Source organism: Parambassis ranga, chromosome 2 (assembly GCF_900634625.1).
Source record: "Parambassis ranga chromosome 2, fParRan2.1, whole genome shotgun sequence".
Lineage (NCBI taxonomy): Eukaryota > Metazoa > Chordata > Actinopteri > Ambassidae > Parambassis > Parambassis ranga.
The window spans coordinates 14,585,939-14,601,093 of NC_041023.1; the positions used below are offsets into that span (position 1 = coordinate 14,585,939).

The 15,155-nt window shown below is 41.7% G+C and overlaps 1 protein-coding gene across 2 annotated transcripts; it reads right to left on the reverse strand.

Annotated features, from left to right (window-relative positions):
- Positions 1–242: 242 nt before the first annotated feature.
- fndc5b (fibronectin type III domain containing 5b) lies at positions 243–12,112 on the reverse strand. 2 transcript variants are annotated; one of them, XM_028400812.1, is made up of 7 exons: positions 11,880–12,112; positions 11,671–11,777; positions 9,418–9,536; positions 8,752–8,950; positions 5,733–5,822; positions 4,021–4,213; positions 243–3,878 (listed from the first exon to the last, which is right to left on the reverse strand). In XM_028400812.1, the coding sequence occupies exons 2-6, from the start codon at positions 11,744–11,746 to the stop codon at positions 4,074–4,076; spliced, it is 624 nt and encodes a 207-aa protein (XP_028256613.1). In that variant the 5' UTR covers positions 11,747–11,777; positions 11,880–12,112; the 3' UTR covers positions 243–3,878; positions 4,021–4,073. The 2 variants fall into 2 exon arrangements, with proteins under 2 accessions (XP_028256613.1, XP_028256611.1); XM_028400810.1 differs by having other exon boundaries at positions 11,671–12,112.
- Positions 12,113–15,155: the final 3,043 nt, after the last annotated feature.

Consider the following 15,155-nt stretch of genomic DNA (forward strand, 5'->3'; position numbering starts at 1 on the left):
ACTGCTCACATGTTGTATAAATTCCTTCATCATATTTAGAGTGCTATCATGATGTCTGTGCAACGAAGGAAACGTAAAAAACCTGTTTGTTTATAGAAAACTAAGTAGGTGCACACACAACGAAATGTATGTTTCTTGATCATGCAACATGTTTTTTTATAATGATAAAAATAATAATATTTGGGTTATGATGGCTTCAGAAGAAGTGAAAACGTGCAGCACAAAAGAAAACACATAAATGGTGCATTGAAAATATTTTATTCTTTTTCAGAGTTAATACATAATTAGACATTTATACTTTCATAGAAATAGTGTATATATATTTATATATATACCATGGGGTGAACATTAGCAGAGTCATGCTAGCCCTCATGAACAGGTTTTATCCCATGAACATCAAAATGGTTCAACACAGACGATTGTACATAAAACACTGACTCCATTATTCTGCTGTAAATCCATGCTTCTTGGTTATTTGCTTCGACATAAAGTACAAATATATGCCATAAGTAAACAGCCCCGTTCTTTATTACTCTATGCAGGGCATTAGGGTGGATTATTTAAGGTTCTCCATATTCGCACATCTGCTCATACAGGCAATTCAGTGATGACAAATTTCACTGTGTTGTATGCTTTGAATGAACATGAAGATTTCGTTTAAGGCTGGGGGTTACTGCTCATGGTGGTGTATCGGGACTAACTGCACTACTTCATCATGTTAAGGTGACTTACGTCATATAGGCATATACGTATCAGTACAGGGGGTTTACAATATTCATATTAATATCTTACTTTGGGAAGAGTGAGGAAGCATCACATCTGAATAACAGCAACTGATGATTGATCAGCTGATAAATATTTGAACAAGATAATGATTTGATGACATTTTTTTTCCTGAAATGCTCCACCCACAGCCACACTTGTTAATATTCTAACATCTCACCATGACTGGACTGAACTTTAACACTGCGGAGCCCCTCTGGGTGCAACCATCTTCCCTGCCTCTCTGTGTCTGTCACTCATGAACTTATTTCCTGCGATTCTCTGACTCATCCTCCTCTGTCTGCCTCTCTCTTTGTCTTTTAGGTCTCTCTCCATATTTGCACACGCCTCATTGGATGTTCACCTTGAGCAGCTGTTCACTCGCCTCCTGCAGCCTCACATAGACAGAGACTGAGCTGTCTAGGCCAGACCTGCCTTCTGCTGCCCCCCCCACCCCCACCCCTCTATGCAATGTGTCAGTTTGGACCGCAACCAGTTGGAGAGTGCACTTGGTGGATGAGTGAGTGTTTAAGTATGTGTGCATGTGTGCTTGGATTAGATCAATGAAGGTAAATGACCACTCCAAGTTCAATGGTATTAGCCACAGTTAGCACATTTGTATGTTTATCACCCTCTTCATCAAATTCATATTTGATTTAACCCTCGTCCTTCATCTATACCTGCTGTTGAGGCACAACAAACCTTTGGACTGGAAAAATAAATAATCAAGTCTGCACATGTAGACGACCTATAGGTTAATTAAAAGTGTTCCTGACAGAATCTGGTCTTGTTTTCTCCTGCACTGTCAGAGGAGATTAAAAACAGACTAACAAACAGGAAACAAGAGGATGGTTTAAAAAAAAATACTTCCAGATTTGCTGACTGGGCTTTCACCTGGTCAACCTGTGACAAAGGATCAGTCTGACACCAGCTTCCTACTGCCTTTGACATTTTACCTCCCTGGTGTCTGCTTTGTCAGACATGCTTGTTCTCTCATTCTGCTTTGTTCTGCAGTGCTGGTCATGGTGCCCCACTTCTGTCATCATATCATATGCTTCTTAAAAGTCTTCATTCAGGGGTTATAACACCACCACCACCACCCAAATCATTCTGCTATAGATAGTCTATGTGCTTATTAATAGTGTTACAGTTATTTTATTTTTCATCAGCTCATCTTATCTCTCCCTTCATTGATTCTTCCTTTCGTGTTACCCAGGTAAAGTGTCTATCCCGGGCTAGTCTGAGATGAAAAGGTGATAAATGGGCAGAGGAGCAGGGGATAGGCAGTGAACCGCGGCTGAATAAGAGGCCGAAGAGCTGATGCGAAGAGGGAGAGGGCGGCTAACAGGAGCCTGAGAGTGGATATAATGAGAATCAGGGGAGAGCAGAGCTGGAGAGGGGATGAGCAGTGAGGACAAGGCTGGTGAAGGGGAGAGTGATATATGAGAAAGAGAGCATTGCGACAGAGGGATAGAAGGCAAGGGTAAAGTCATAAATGGGGGAATGAAGGAGGATGAGGGTGGCTGGAGGAAAGCAGGAAGCTGATAAAGCAGAGAGAAATGGATGGTGAGGTTGAGGGTGAGGTGTGCTCGCAGAGCTGTTGATTGAGACGAGAACAGAATGGCTGTCTCTCTCGACACAGGGCAGGATTTAAATACACAGGGCTGTATTTAAATCCAGTATGAGTGTGTGTAGTGTGTGTGTGCTCCTGATTAGCAGTCATCTCGACCAGCAAGGCATTCAGACAGTCACTCATTATCTATAATAAGGGTGCGACTGCTGAGTTCAGCTTCGCAGTGTTTTTCTGTCTGACTTCTTGAACGAGTGTCAGTATGCTGGGAACGGGGACACTATATTAGCAGTTATAAATGGAACAATACATTAATTTATTAAAAGAAAAACTAAATAAGTGAGTTGGTTTGTTGTGATTAAGAATTAAATAGTACAGATGTTTGGATTGACTCATAGTATTGCAACAAATTAGGAGATATGAAAGACCCACTCGTTCTGGGATAACTTCTCTGCCATTAATGCAGTTTTGTGGTTTCCTATATGGCCTAATAGCTGTGTGTGCTGTCTCTGGGCCTCTACTTTCTAGCATCCCTGTGGTTCCTCAGCCAAAACCACAAAGGCAAAGCATCCAAAACTTTGTTTACATTTGATTAGGAACGCTGTGTATCTGCATCCATATTCCCTGCACATCCCGCTGCAGACCACAGATGGCTCACGGTGCTGAATGTGCAGTAATGACCAATAATCCTCAATACAGACCAAATTCTGTTGATTTTCCAGCTGTGCTATTCTGTTTTGAAAGCAATGTCAACTTCTGGGTTTTAGATCTGAAAGTCATTCTGATGTGGATGAGAAATAATCTGTTCTCATCCAAGCAAAATATAAGGGTGCAATAACAAATCTGTCCTGCGCTGACAAGCCTGTTAGGAGGAGAGTAAGGAGAGGGGAGAAAATGATGCATTTAACCGATAAGAGAGTGAGACTCAGTGTGCAATATTTGAACTCAACAATAAAATCATACTGTAATCAAGACTGCGATTGTAAAGGCTCAAACAATCACAACAGGAGGAGGACCAAACAGCGATGTGCTTATCAGAGAGACACCGACACAGAAAGACAGAGATGAGCTGCTACACTGAGGGCTGTAATAAAGACGGAAAGGACATAATGGCAGATGGACAGATAGATGGATAGAAAAGAGAAAGTCCTTGGTTTAAAACTGAGCTCAGCTTGTTCTGTTGTGTGCTGACTGGTACCCGGATCAGCTACCTTTTGTCTGCCATCTCTGACCGGTGATACAAACCTGAAGTTGACATTCATGTGTGATGATGCTCTCCTTGAAGTCGATGCCACTGATGAGGAGTATGTGAATCTAGCAGTTCTCATCCAGAGGGAACTCACTGACAGACATTTTTGTGTTTATCAGCCGTAAGCAGGCTACGGTCCAGTTTTGTTTGTGACAGAAAGTGAATGCAGTTTATCTTCTACTCTTTCCTGTTTGATTTTGCAAGTCCAGGTGTGTGTCTGTCACCTGCAGAGATCTCCATTATGTGGAGTTTGTGTAATGGTTTGTCTTGAGAATGGCTTTCTGTTGGTCTCAGGGTCTGAAAGAAACAAAGTGTTTGTACTCAAAGATCACTGAGATCAGGGAGCACCTCACATGCTAATGGAACAATTTCTGAACACAAGAGATGCTTCCACGAGGTAGGATATGATGATGAGAAGTTTCTACTTCCTGTTTCTTACCTATCCTGAGGTTTGAGGAGTTGGTTATTGCAGAAGGCGCTGCGGGGCTGGTCTTAGACGTTGCTGCGCAGTAACCCCCCTTGTGGGTGCTCGGGAGTACTGCACTCTGAGGAGTTCTTGGCTTTGTCCTTGTTGTTGTTGGGTTCGTTGTCTTTGATGATATCATACTGACGACAAAACAGGGCGATGACCCCTGAGAGAAGGACAAACATTATTATTATTTGTTACAATAATAAAGCAGGTATGAGAACCTCATGTGGACGCTGTGTTAATCTGATTTAAGACAACAGGAAGCAATAAAGCTGCTACTCTGCAATGCTATTTGTTACTCACCTCTTAAATTTACTGTATTGATTTTTCTGATTCTTTATAGGCCTATACACCCTGACATATTGATACAGGTTCTCTTCAAACCTCAGGAGGATGTGTCAATAAAGAACGGAGAGAACCTGAAACACGAGCAGGTGGAGATATGAACTTGATGCTGAGATAGCCACAAGGAGCCTGCCTTCAGTAAAAGAGATTAAAAACATGGCAGAGAACTTATAGATGTGAAGGCAGATAAAGAAAAGGAGAAAGAGAATAATTCATGACGGCAGAGAAGCATGTGAAGGGTTGATTCCAGGCTCAAACGTGGTTCAGCCTCGGCTGTTCTGCTTATGTCAGCCTCTGTCATCTGATCAGTGTGATACCAAAAGCCAGGATGGGGTATCTCCCTGTGATATCCCCCAGCATGCCCCCACAGGCCCAATTAAAAGCTGAAAAACACAACTCACCTCCTTCACTTTCAGTTTTTTCCCACCACCCTGCCCTTTTTTTTCCCTCCTACTCCAGACTCGATTAGCTCAGTTTTTCCTCACTTCTCTAACTCTCTTTGACTCTCCCTCTCTTTCTCCCCCAGCCTCTCGTCCTCTTATGGGTAATTGGCAAGGGAGATCTAGGCCTTTTGCTGTTAGTGTACTGTATATTCCACATACAGTATTTGGGCCATATTTGTATCTCATTAGGGTTTTAGTGGGAAGGAATATTTATAGCTGCATCTGTAAAACAGTGCTGAGATACACAAAAATGTTCTGCATAATACAGCTAAAGACCAGGAGGCTTAAATAACGAGCAGCCATGTTCTTACAGCTTGAAATACCGATATGATGATGAAGGGAAAATGGGACCTTATGTGAAGCGTGGATAACAATTTTGTCTTCCTTAGAGCAAACTACTTAGCAGTTATTGAGCTGCAGCTTAAAAATATGATTGACGTCATGTGTTTTGTTGACATCGGTGTAAATGTTCCGCATCAGTCTGCAGAGTTTCTGCAGCTGCTAAAAACTCGGAAGAGGTCAGATGTTTGAGTGGCTAAACAAGTCAACTCTGAATGTTTAAGTTGGATTATTAATTAAATAAATAAATGACTACAATCAAAATTAAAGAATTTATTTTTGATCAGTTTGATAATGTTTCTATATGATCTATCAGATACAGTTTTGTTTCTCTGTTGATGAGTGTGTGGATTTGATGCGTTTGTTGTGATCAGAGGCCATCTTTACGTCATTCCAAAGCCCTGCAGGGAACAAAACACTCATCACAGAGAGAAGGTACTGGTAGTGTGTTTGTCTCTTAATAGGAACTCAGTCAGAGAGCTTATTTGCCCCAAAGACAGTGGACTCCTATAAGGTCTGTAGTGATAAATGTGTGCTGCTGAGGAGGAATATTACCTGCCCACATCACGAGCACCACAACAATGATGATGAGTTCTCCAGCCCTCAGCTGGGCAGCCTCAGCAACTTCCTCCATCGTTACCTCGTCTGGACAGAGAGCACACACAGACACACACATACACGCAAAGTTAACGCCGCAGTTACTGCGATTCATTGTCCCAGAGAGCAATTTGCTCTCTGGGACAATGAATTGCAAACTGCCATCCCTCCGAAGCTCTGCAGGGATAAATAAAAGAATCAAACGGGGTGACAGGGAGAGCAGAGAGGCCGCCTGGTGTAAATCCTGCACTCTGGTCAGTGTAATTAAAGCTAAGTGAGAGCAGAGGTGCACAGAAACAGACAGAGCAGGATCTCTCACCAATTATTCACTGTGTTTCTCCTATTGACAGCACTCTGGCAGCTGCAGCATAACACCAGCCACAGGGTTAAAGGTTCGAACGTTTGCACTACAACCTCTCACTCTCTGTTGCCAACAGAAGACCTCCCCTATCCGGAAAAATCCCCCTGGTCAAAACTGTCTGTCTCCTGCAGCTGAAGCATGCTGGTTTAGAACATCTATTGCATAACGATGCCACTGTTACGACACAAAATAGTATAAGGGAATGTTGAACTGATTGAAACGAGTCTGTTCTGTGATTATGGCTGCAGGCCATGCAGTAGCAATGGCAAATAAAATATTGCTTGAGATGGTTTTGTTTAACTAAATGGACAACTGGCTAAGAATTTTCTGACTTCCAGTGACGGCCAACCTCATGCTTTTATTTTGAAATATGATTTGTAACATGTGGATGCAACATGTAAGGAGAGATGTTCTGATTCTTGTGCAGATGTTCTCGAGGTTTCGCTGGTCTGGCTAACTATCAAGTCTCCTGTTGCCATGGTGATCCCTTTGATTCAAAAACTAAGGCCTTAGGCTTGGCACAGGGGAGGCTATACTCTAATGAGTTGCTAACAGCGGATAACATGTTTACATTGTTCTGCAGACTGTGAGATGGAGATACCAGCACAGCAGGATGTAAAGTCACCATGGTGCCTTTAGGACATCCCCCATGGCAGCTGTAGGCAACATCTGTCATCAAGCCTCTGGAGAGAGTCGGCGGTGAGCTCAGTGGAGCTTCCAATATATATACCACACGTCATATCACTTTTACAAACACCGTTAACACCAACATCTAGTCTGATTGAAACCTCTTTCATAATTTGCAGTGCAACCCATCACTTGACCTTTGACCCTTCAATGCAGAATCAAGAAAACTGTAATGAGCCATAATTACATAGCTTTAATCAGGTTGTCTCGTGTCTTCTTGTCTCATATCGAGTCTACAAGCTCAACAAAATAAGCACAATGTGGCACAATGTAATTCAACTCAACCATTTTCTCTCATATTAGCTTTAGGCCAAAATAAATGACATCATGTCTTCCTCATGCAGAAAACTACAGCAGCAAAGGGACACATGTAGAAGATTTGATCAGGATTCTTCCACACTGTAAGCCTCAGTGTAAATGTTCAGCAGCCTGCTGCTGCTGCTGCTGCAGAGCAGCACGGTGCTCACAGACAAATTAAAGCTTGAAACAGTTCTGACAGTAAGGAGGCTTCGTAATATTTTACTGCTGTTAAAGATTGATCTACAAAACTTCAGGTTTTTTCGCCTCTGTAAAATCTAATAACCAACATAAACCAATTACACCGCAACCAATAATTTCAGCATATTACAGCGCAGACAGAACTCTTGTAATATTTTTATGGTTTTACCACAGAATACAAACACACTGAGACTCCGTCAGACATAAGGAAACATTACAAAACACACTGACAGACAGGCTGTGTTTTGTGTTGTAGTGTGCTGACAAATACTGAATCGTGTCAGGCTGATTAATACCCGCTTAGCAGGGGAGGAGAGCAGTAATGGCTGGGAGATTTAATCAGGGCAGCTAATGAATGCTTCCACCAACGCACACACTCACACACACTTCCATCAAAGTCAGATCACCTCAACATCAAGACAAACTGTCGAACTAAATGCCTTCATCACCTGACCTCACATAAAATACAGCAACAGTTACAAACACATTAATTGTGTTAATTTCTTTACAACAGGAAACATCAGCCACAACTACAAGAATGGTGTGTCCATCTTGCCTTTAAAATGTGTGTGGGTGGGGGCTTTTTTGGTATTTCTTATTGAATCATTTTTTACACAAGATTTAAAATCACATTACAACCAAATTAGTTACCTCACATTAAGGTGATCAGATAAATAAGCAGGTGGGATAAATTCCTGCAATATTGTTATTTCAGTTTCTCCGCTCTTGCCTTCACACTGCAGCACAGGCTGTAACTTGGAGGACATTTTTACATATCAGTGTAACACTTTTCCCTGTCATACAGCCCTGGATGGGCTCCCACACAAGCTGTTTCTAAAGGAATATGCTGCTCCCCTGATGGCCCCTGTTTCCTCTCTTATCACCTTGCTGCTGATGAGCGTTTAGCATTGCCGTGTCCCTCTGAAGTAGCTGCTTTTGGCACTGTAACTGGGTCGGACATGATAAAATTGGAAGTACTGCAAGCCGCTCCAGATAAAGGCAGCCTCTGCATTTTAGAGTGAGAACAATGCATTTGTATGGGAGCTCACAATGATGGCAATTTCTGTGTCTTATTTGTATTAAACTGTCACATAACCATTTCTCGTCCTAGTGAAACACAAACAGAACATTAGCTTTCTGCTGTGTTACTGTCTGCGGTTATTAACATCTGTGAACGCCTGTACCTGTGTGTGCATAGATATATGTGTGTGAATAAGTGTATGCAGATTACCTTTCCTTGCAGAATGTTTGTTTGCTCCCCCATGGTAATGCCTGATTGCTTCTATCTGCGTGTACATTTGTACTGCATGCATTGAATTTTAATGATGTCCTTATATATAATTTTATGTCTTGCATAGGTTTCCAAAGAAGTTCAGAGTGGGGTGAGAAAAAGAAATTTGTGTATAATATTCCAGATAAAACCTGGCTCACCAGGGCTCTTGGATGCCATCTTCTCGGATTCTTTTGGCGTCCTAAACAGCACGGGCTGACTGGGAGGGCTGCTGCCGCCCATGCTAATGCTCTGGACGTGGACGATGTACTCTGTGTCCTCATCCAGATCCCACAGTGCACAGGAGCGTGTGGTGGTGTTCACTTCTTGGATGAACCTCAGCATGCGTACATCCTTCTTCTGCAGCGAGATAACAGTAGGAAAAAAAAAACATTCAGTTGAATACTCCTTGCTTTACAAATTTCTGATGGCAAAGTCCAGTGTTCTTGGTTAGGGTTGATAGGACACAAATGCTTATGCACACCTCTCTCAGTTAACAGCTAGAAGAAAAGCTAAAATAATAGACCCTCCTGGGGTTTTCTCTACAGTGTAATTAAAATCAAAGAAAGATAGAGCCTCTATGGCCACGTATATTCTGCTAGAAATGTGCACTATTATCTAGCAAGGGCTGCTTGCTCAGGTCAATTGGTTCCTGCTAGATTAAAAGTAAGGCACCTCAGGGGCACCTTTATTTACCAGGCAATTACAGAAAGTGTATTTCTTTAAGCTTTATAACATCACACAGACAAAATGTACACTTAAAAAGCACCAGAAAGTGTATGTATAACTGTGATGTGGCAAACAGTGAAGGTCACATGAACAGGTACCTGTTGGGTAATGGCAAATCCAATGACGGGGTCCCCCTCCAAGATTTCCCACGTCACCACCGCAGAGTTGACCTCGAGCTCTCTGATGGTCACATTGAGTGGAGCTGACAGCAGAGTGTCTGACGCACACACACATGCACGGCCAGGGGAAGCAAATTAAAACAGACAGGCTATAAATATTGTAACACCTTTGCACAATGTAATTGATACAATAAATGCTACAATGTGGACTTCTTCTCTTAATCCTTCTCCTTCTTTAAACTCTGTGTTTACTCTGTGTGTGTCTTTAAGTACACCCCCTAAGATCTTTTCTTCACCTCCCACAGATTATTTTTCTTCTTTCATTAATACCAGGCCTAATTATCCACACACACACACACACAAACCTCTGTGTTTCCCTTGAAGAGGTTTTTTTCCCTCATCTGTCTTTGTTTTGGTGTTTCACTCAGTGTTACCTTCTTCTCTGCACATCTCATTAAAGAGTGACTCATGAGGATACATTTTATCCCGATGTTAACATTTGTGCAAAAAAAAATACAAAGAAAAAAGGAAAAAAAAAACATCCTGGAATGAGTGAAAGAAAAAAAAAGTGAGCAAAAGTGTGTGAGCAGCTAATGATCATCTATGGTCAGAGTCACAGCTGTATTTCCCAGGAGCCTGAACTGCACCATGGCTGCTTGTGTGCACTCATACACACACATACAGTATATAAGTTCCTCCTTTATATCTCCTATAGTATTATTAAATTCTTTCTTTGGAGCCACACACATCTTTTATCTTCACCTGCAGGTGTGTATATTAAAGCAGCCATAATCTATTTTTTTAAATGAAAAGTGGATCACATGACTACTAGAGTGCAAAAACATTGCTTATATACATAAAATGTATCTGTTTTTTAGCATCTTTTAAATAGTTAATTAACTGATCTTTAACTTCATCACCTAGCAGAGAAGGGCAAGATAATACATAGGGGGTTTTACATATAAAAAAAGTGCTGAATGAGAGTGATTACTCCTTATTCCATAACCTGATATCAATGCATAATCTGACTAAGACAGATTAACTGCTGCCCTTTTTCATATTAGATTGTCACATTGTGCCCGGGTTCATATTGAACCCACAGCCTCTTATTCAAAGAGCCTATAACACTATTACAGGAAGAAGAATGTACTCTCCTTCCCTCTCTCTCCCTCCTCCTCTGTCCAATGCTAACACAATCATGCCAATACAGCAGACAAACTAGTGTTGCAGTGTTCATATGAATATTTGTAGTGGTCAACAAACTCTCAGTGGCTCTCCTGGCTCTGTGTATGTTTGTTGGCACAGACTAAATGTGTGTTGTGTGCTCATGATCCATCGCTATGACTCCCCTGTTTGCCTAGCTGTTTATCTTCCAGCGCTCACACAGAAACCACACAATAGCAGAGAGGGATTCCCATCCATTCCTAAGTCGTTTTGCTGCCAGAGAGCTGTAAACTGGCTGCAGAATTACAAAATTCTTTCTTAAAACTACATTAATCTCCTGCCTCAGAAAGCCAAACATCAAATCTCTGGAGGCTGAGATAAATCCTACATGATCTTATCGCCAAGATTTGAGCTTTTCAAAGGACTATCTGTCATCTCTGAGCTTATCATCGGCACGCAATGTAACCAAGATCTTACGCCTCAGATAAATGTTATTCTGGAACATGAGCTGCTGCAGCTTGAAAGTGCAAAATGCAAAAAGGTAGATCACAAAAGATAGATGAGACGCTATCACCAACATACATTCTATGATATATGATATTTAGACTTGTGCTGTATGTAGTGTGAGTATCCTTTCATGACAATGATGATTGAATCCGGCATACACACTTGCATGGCTAAAGATTATAGAAATTTCCCAGCAGCCAATGTGCATGTTATTGTCTCTGTTCATTCAAAACCATGAACTTGTTTGAACAAAACACAGAGATCTAAAAAGAATGATCCAAAATGACACCATTGTTAATAAATGTTTCTAAAACTATGTTGAAAGTCTTCACGCAGAATGAGACTAACTTGTATCAGCCGTTTTTGCCATTAAAACCCTCATTGTTTCTACCTTGCTATAATGCAAATGTTGATGCATGCAAACACATGCCTGTGTGTCCAGGTGCTTTCCCAAAGGGATGTATAAGGCTCTTTATACCACAGCCGTGGTCAAAAACACATTTACAGCCTAATAAATGGCAACATGTGAATGATCGCGCATCAACCTGTGGTAAAACTCACCGGCATTGACGGAGAACACTGAGAGGAAGCCCAGCAGGAGCAGCAGCACCGCCGCAGACAAGCCTGGTTTAGCCATCCTCCTGCGTCTTGTAGCGAGGCTTTACATCCTGCGCGGCCCATTTATAACATCACATTTAACCGGAGGAAACGGGCATCCCGGCCAGGCTACCGGAAAGACGGGAACTTGTTGTGCCGGAGACCAGGCTCACCTGAACTTGGACGCTGCAGCAGCAAATAGAAGCGCAACAACAGCCAGAGCCAGATGATGATGAGAAGGAGGGGGGGATTAAGAGGACGGGGTGGTGCTCAATACCGTGCGGCTCAGTCGTCTCGGTTGCCGGTGGGGCCACAACGATGGCCCTCAGTCCACCAGCGGACTTCCAGTGCAGCTGCTGGTGACAGAGTGGCGGTGTAGAGAGTTTTTTTTTTACTACGCGGAGCGTAGAAGGAGTGCGCAAGTGCTGCAGAGTGCAACGTGCCGCCACGGTTTATGACTCTCTCTCTCTCTCTCTCTCTCTCTCTCTCACACACACACACACACAAACACACACAGCAGTCTTCACCACGTTGTATTGGCCTTGGCTAATATAGTCTATATGTCAGAGCTTTCAAAATACCATAAGTTCGACATATTCTTTCTGCTGACAAAATAAACCTCATCAACATGCCAATACTGACTTACATTCACTTTTAGGGGCCCAGAACTGAATCTTAACCAATAAAGTGACACCTTTTGTCATTTTAAATTATTCCTTTTGATGGTGGTTGTCCTTCCTTTGTGGATCGTAATACATTGTTGATAAACAATAATGAAAGCATGTATTGTGGCTTTTGTTCATAATAAAACAACTAAAGTCAGTTTTTCATTCAAAACAGGATTGAAAGTTGCTGTTTTACAGTCGTGTGGAGGATGCTTAAAAGATGAAGTGTGTTGTTTATCAAGTGGAATGCAATACAAAACAATGTCCTGTATGGTCAATTACTAATTATTTCTCTATAAAAAATATCAGCACATTTAATGCTATATGTTTAAGGTGTTTATTTGTTTTATAAAACATGCATTATCCAGTGATAGAATTCAAAACAACCCTGAACAAACAGGAAATCAATACTGAAGGAGTCATGTTTTCATGTAGTCCATATGTGGTCAATAAACTCAAACAGGTGTTTTATGCCTGGTCTGAATAGGGAAATGTGGATCCAATAGGTATGTTAAGGGAGACTGGAGTATTATGCAGTAGATCAATAAGGAGGAATCTGGGGTCCTACCGTGCATGTGCACCTGGTTAAGAATAAAAGATGGTGACTGTCTCTCCTGCAGTGTTGCAGAATGATGTCCATTGCTCACATATATAGGGACCCGGGGATAAGAGTCGACCATAGATTACACAGATCAATACAGGATTAACATTCCTAACAGAGGCCTCTTAATGTCTCTTCCATTTCAATGAGAGGCCCGGGTGCCATTCTCTCCTCTCATCTGCTCTTCACAGTCTTTGAAGGTTATGAGAATGATTTTAGATGACAACAGTCATATCTCTTTGCTCTGCCACTGACAGTTTTATAACTCGACTTAGATTCAGATGAGCAATATCTCCTCCAGTGACCTCTGATTTCAGCATGTTAAAAAAAAATGAATTTTCACCTATTGGTCTCATCTGTTACTTTCATGGGACAGGATGCTGAGAGATTTATATAATTAGACAACTTCTTTTAGAGGTTAATGTATTTGGAGCGATGATAAGAATGTGTATGCTGAGTTTATGTGGCTGTCAGACTGAGAGGAATATCTTACCAGGAGGGAAAGATTGTTATAGTTGACCTCCATGTGGTCAGATACATCATGGACAGTTAGCTGTGATTGTTGGCAACTAATAGCAAATGATGTAATTCTCTGACATTGTAAGTGAGGAGCATTTCTAGTTTGACATAAAATACAAATGCCTTTGCAATTAAAGTACAGTTTATGTGTTGTTTATTACATTTGGTGGTCTTAACCCTTTAAAGGTTGTTACTTATAAATACAGGATAATGTTCTGTATTTTGTGAAATACATTCATACCTTCCGTACAGTTTTCTCCAGGTACTCCGGCTTCCTCCAACACTCTAAAGATGTGTTGGTTAATTGGTCACTCTAAATTGCCTGAAGGTGTGAGTGTGGATGTTTGTCTGTGTTTGTTGCCCTGTGATGGACTGGTGACCTGTCCTCTCGCCCATAGCTCCAGCCACCTGTGACCCTGTACTACAGGACAAAGCAGCTTCAGAAGATGGATGGATGGATGGATGGATAGATTGATGGATGGATGGATAGATGGATGGAACACATTGCACCACAGGCTCAAGCTATGGTTGATCATTATCATGGTTTCCGGTATATGTAGGTGTGTCTTGTCCTCAGGGCTCTATCCTGGGACCAGTGATGTTTGCATAGTACCTGTTTCTGTAATTATCTTATTATTATCTTTAAATTAGCATAAGTCACTACCCAGTATTTCTACCGTAATTATAGTCAACATCTGTCATTCAAAGTAAAGTTCATAGGGGCCGCTTGTTGTACTTGATGTTTTTTTTTCCATTGGGTGTTGAGTTTGGAGTATAACAAGAAACATTCAGCCTATTACGTGTGTACTGTGTGAAAGTGAATGAGAGATGATGGGGTTTAAAACAGGCCTCAGGTGGCCTTAATCCATCTGAAGCTGTGAGGAAACCAGGAAGTCATAAGAGCTGCTTTGAAGTGGCATTATCGCTTTTTCCCCCTGCCTCCCTTGTCTCCTAATGCCCCCCCTAACTGCCCCTGTGGTGGTTTAATTACACTGTATGTTTGTGTGTGTGAGTTGGGCAGAAGAATATTTATGGTTGAGTCGTGAAGATGAAGATGAAGGAGGATCACAGGTGAAATGAGGTGAGAAATTAAATTGGACCCAAAAAAAGAAGAAATTTGAGTTGGAAGTGGAGACAGACACAATGAGGGTGAAGGATTTAGGTTCAGCAGAGGGACTGATGTTGGACTAGGTGAAGAGGTGGGGAAAAAAGTGTCAGGAGTGTAATATAGAGATAATAAAAAGAGCTCCAGCATATTACTTTACTCAGGCTCCCCTGGTGCCAACTTGAACCTCTTCAACTTAGCATAAAGGCACCTCTGCAAAGTCACATACACGCGTGCATGTGCACATCACCCACACATGCTGCCATCCCAAAAAGACTGCACTGCCAAAGAGCTGCTGACATCATCAGACCTCCTCTCATTCATGAATATTTGGCCCTTCTCTCCTTGGCCAGTTCGATCTCACGGGACTGAAGTGGTTCACCTTTCTCTTCGCTCTCCTGTATGAGCAGGCAGCACAGCAGGGACACAGCAAAATAATGTTTTTTTAAAGGGTGGTATTATAAATCATTTTTTATGCTTTACTTGCACTTTAAATTTGTGCATTTTTAGCTGTTCTTACCCTTTTGAAATTATTAGGCTTCTAGGTCATTCTATGCTT

Excerpts from the sequence above, each read along its gene's own strand:
- fndc5b (XM_028400812.1), bottom strand. The coding sequence starts at position 11,746 with ATGGCTAAACCAGGCTTGTCTGCGGCGGTGCTGCTGCTCCTGCTGGGC. Across the intron at positions 9,537-11,670 it reads AGTGTTCTCCGTCAATGCCG|ACACTCTGCTGTCAGCTCCA; the intron begins GTGAGTTTTACC and ends TGTGTGCGTCAG. Across the intron at positions 8,951-9,417 it reads GATTTGCCATTACCCAACAG|AAGAAGGATGTACGCATGCT; the intron begins GTACCTGTTCAT and ends ATCTCGCTGCAG.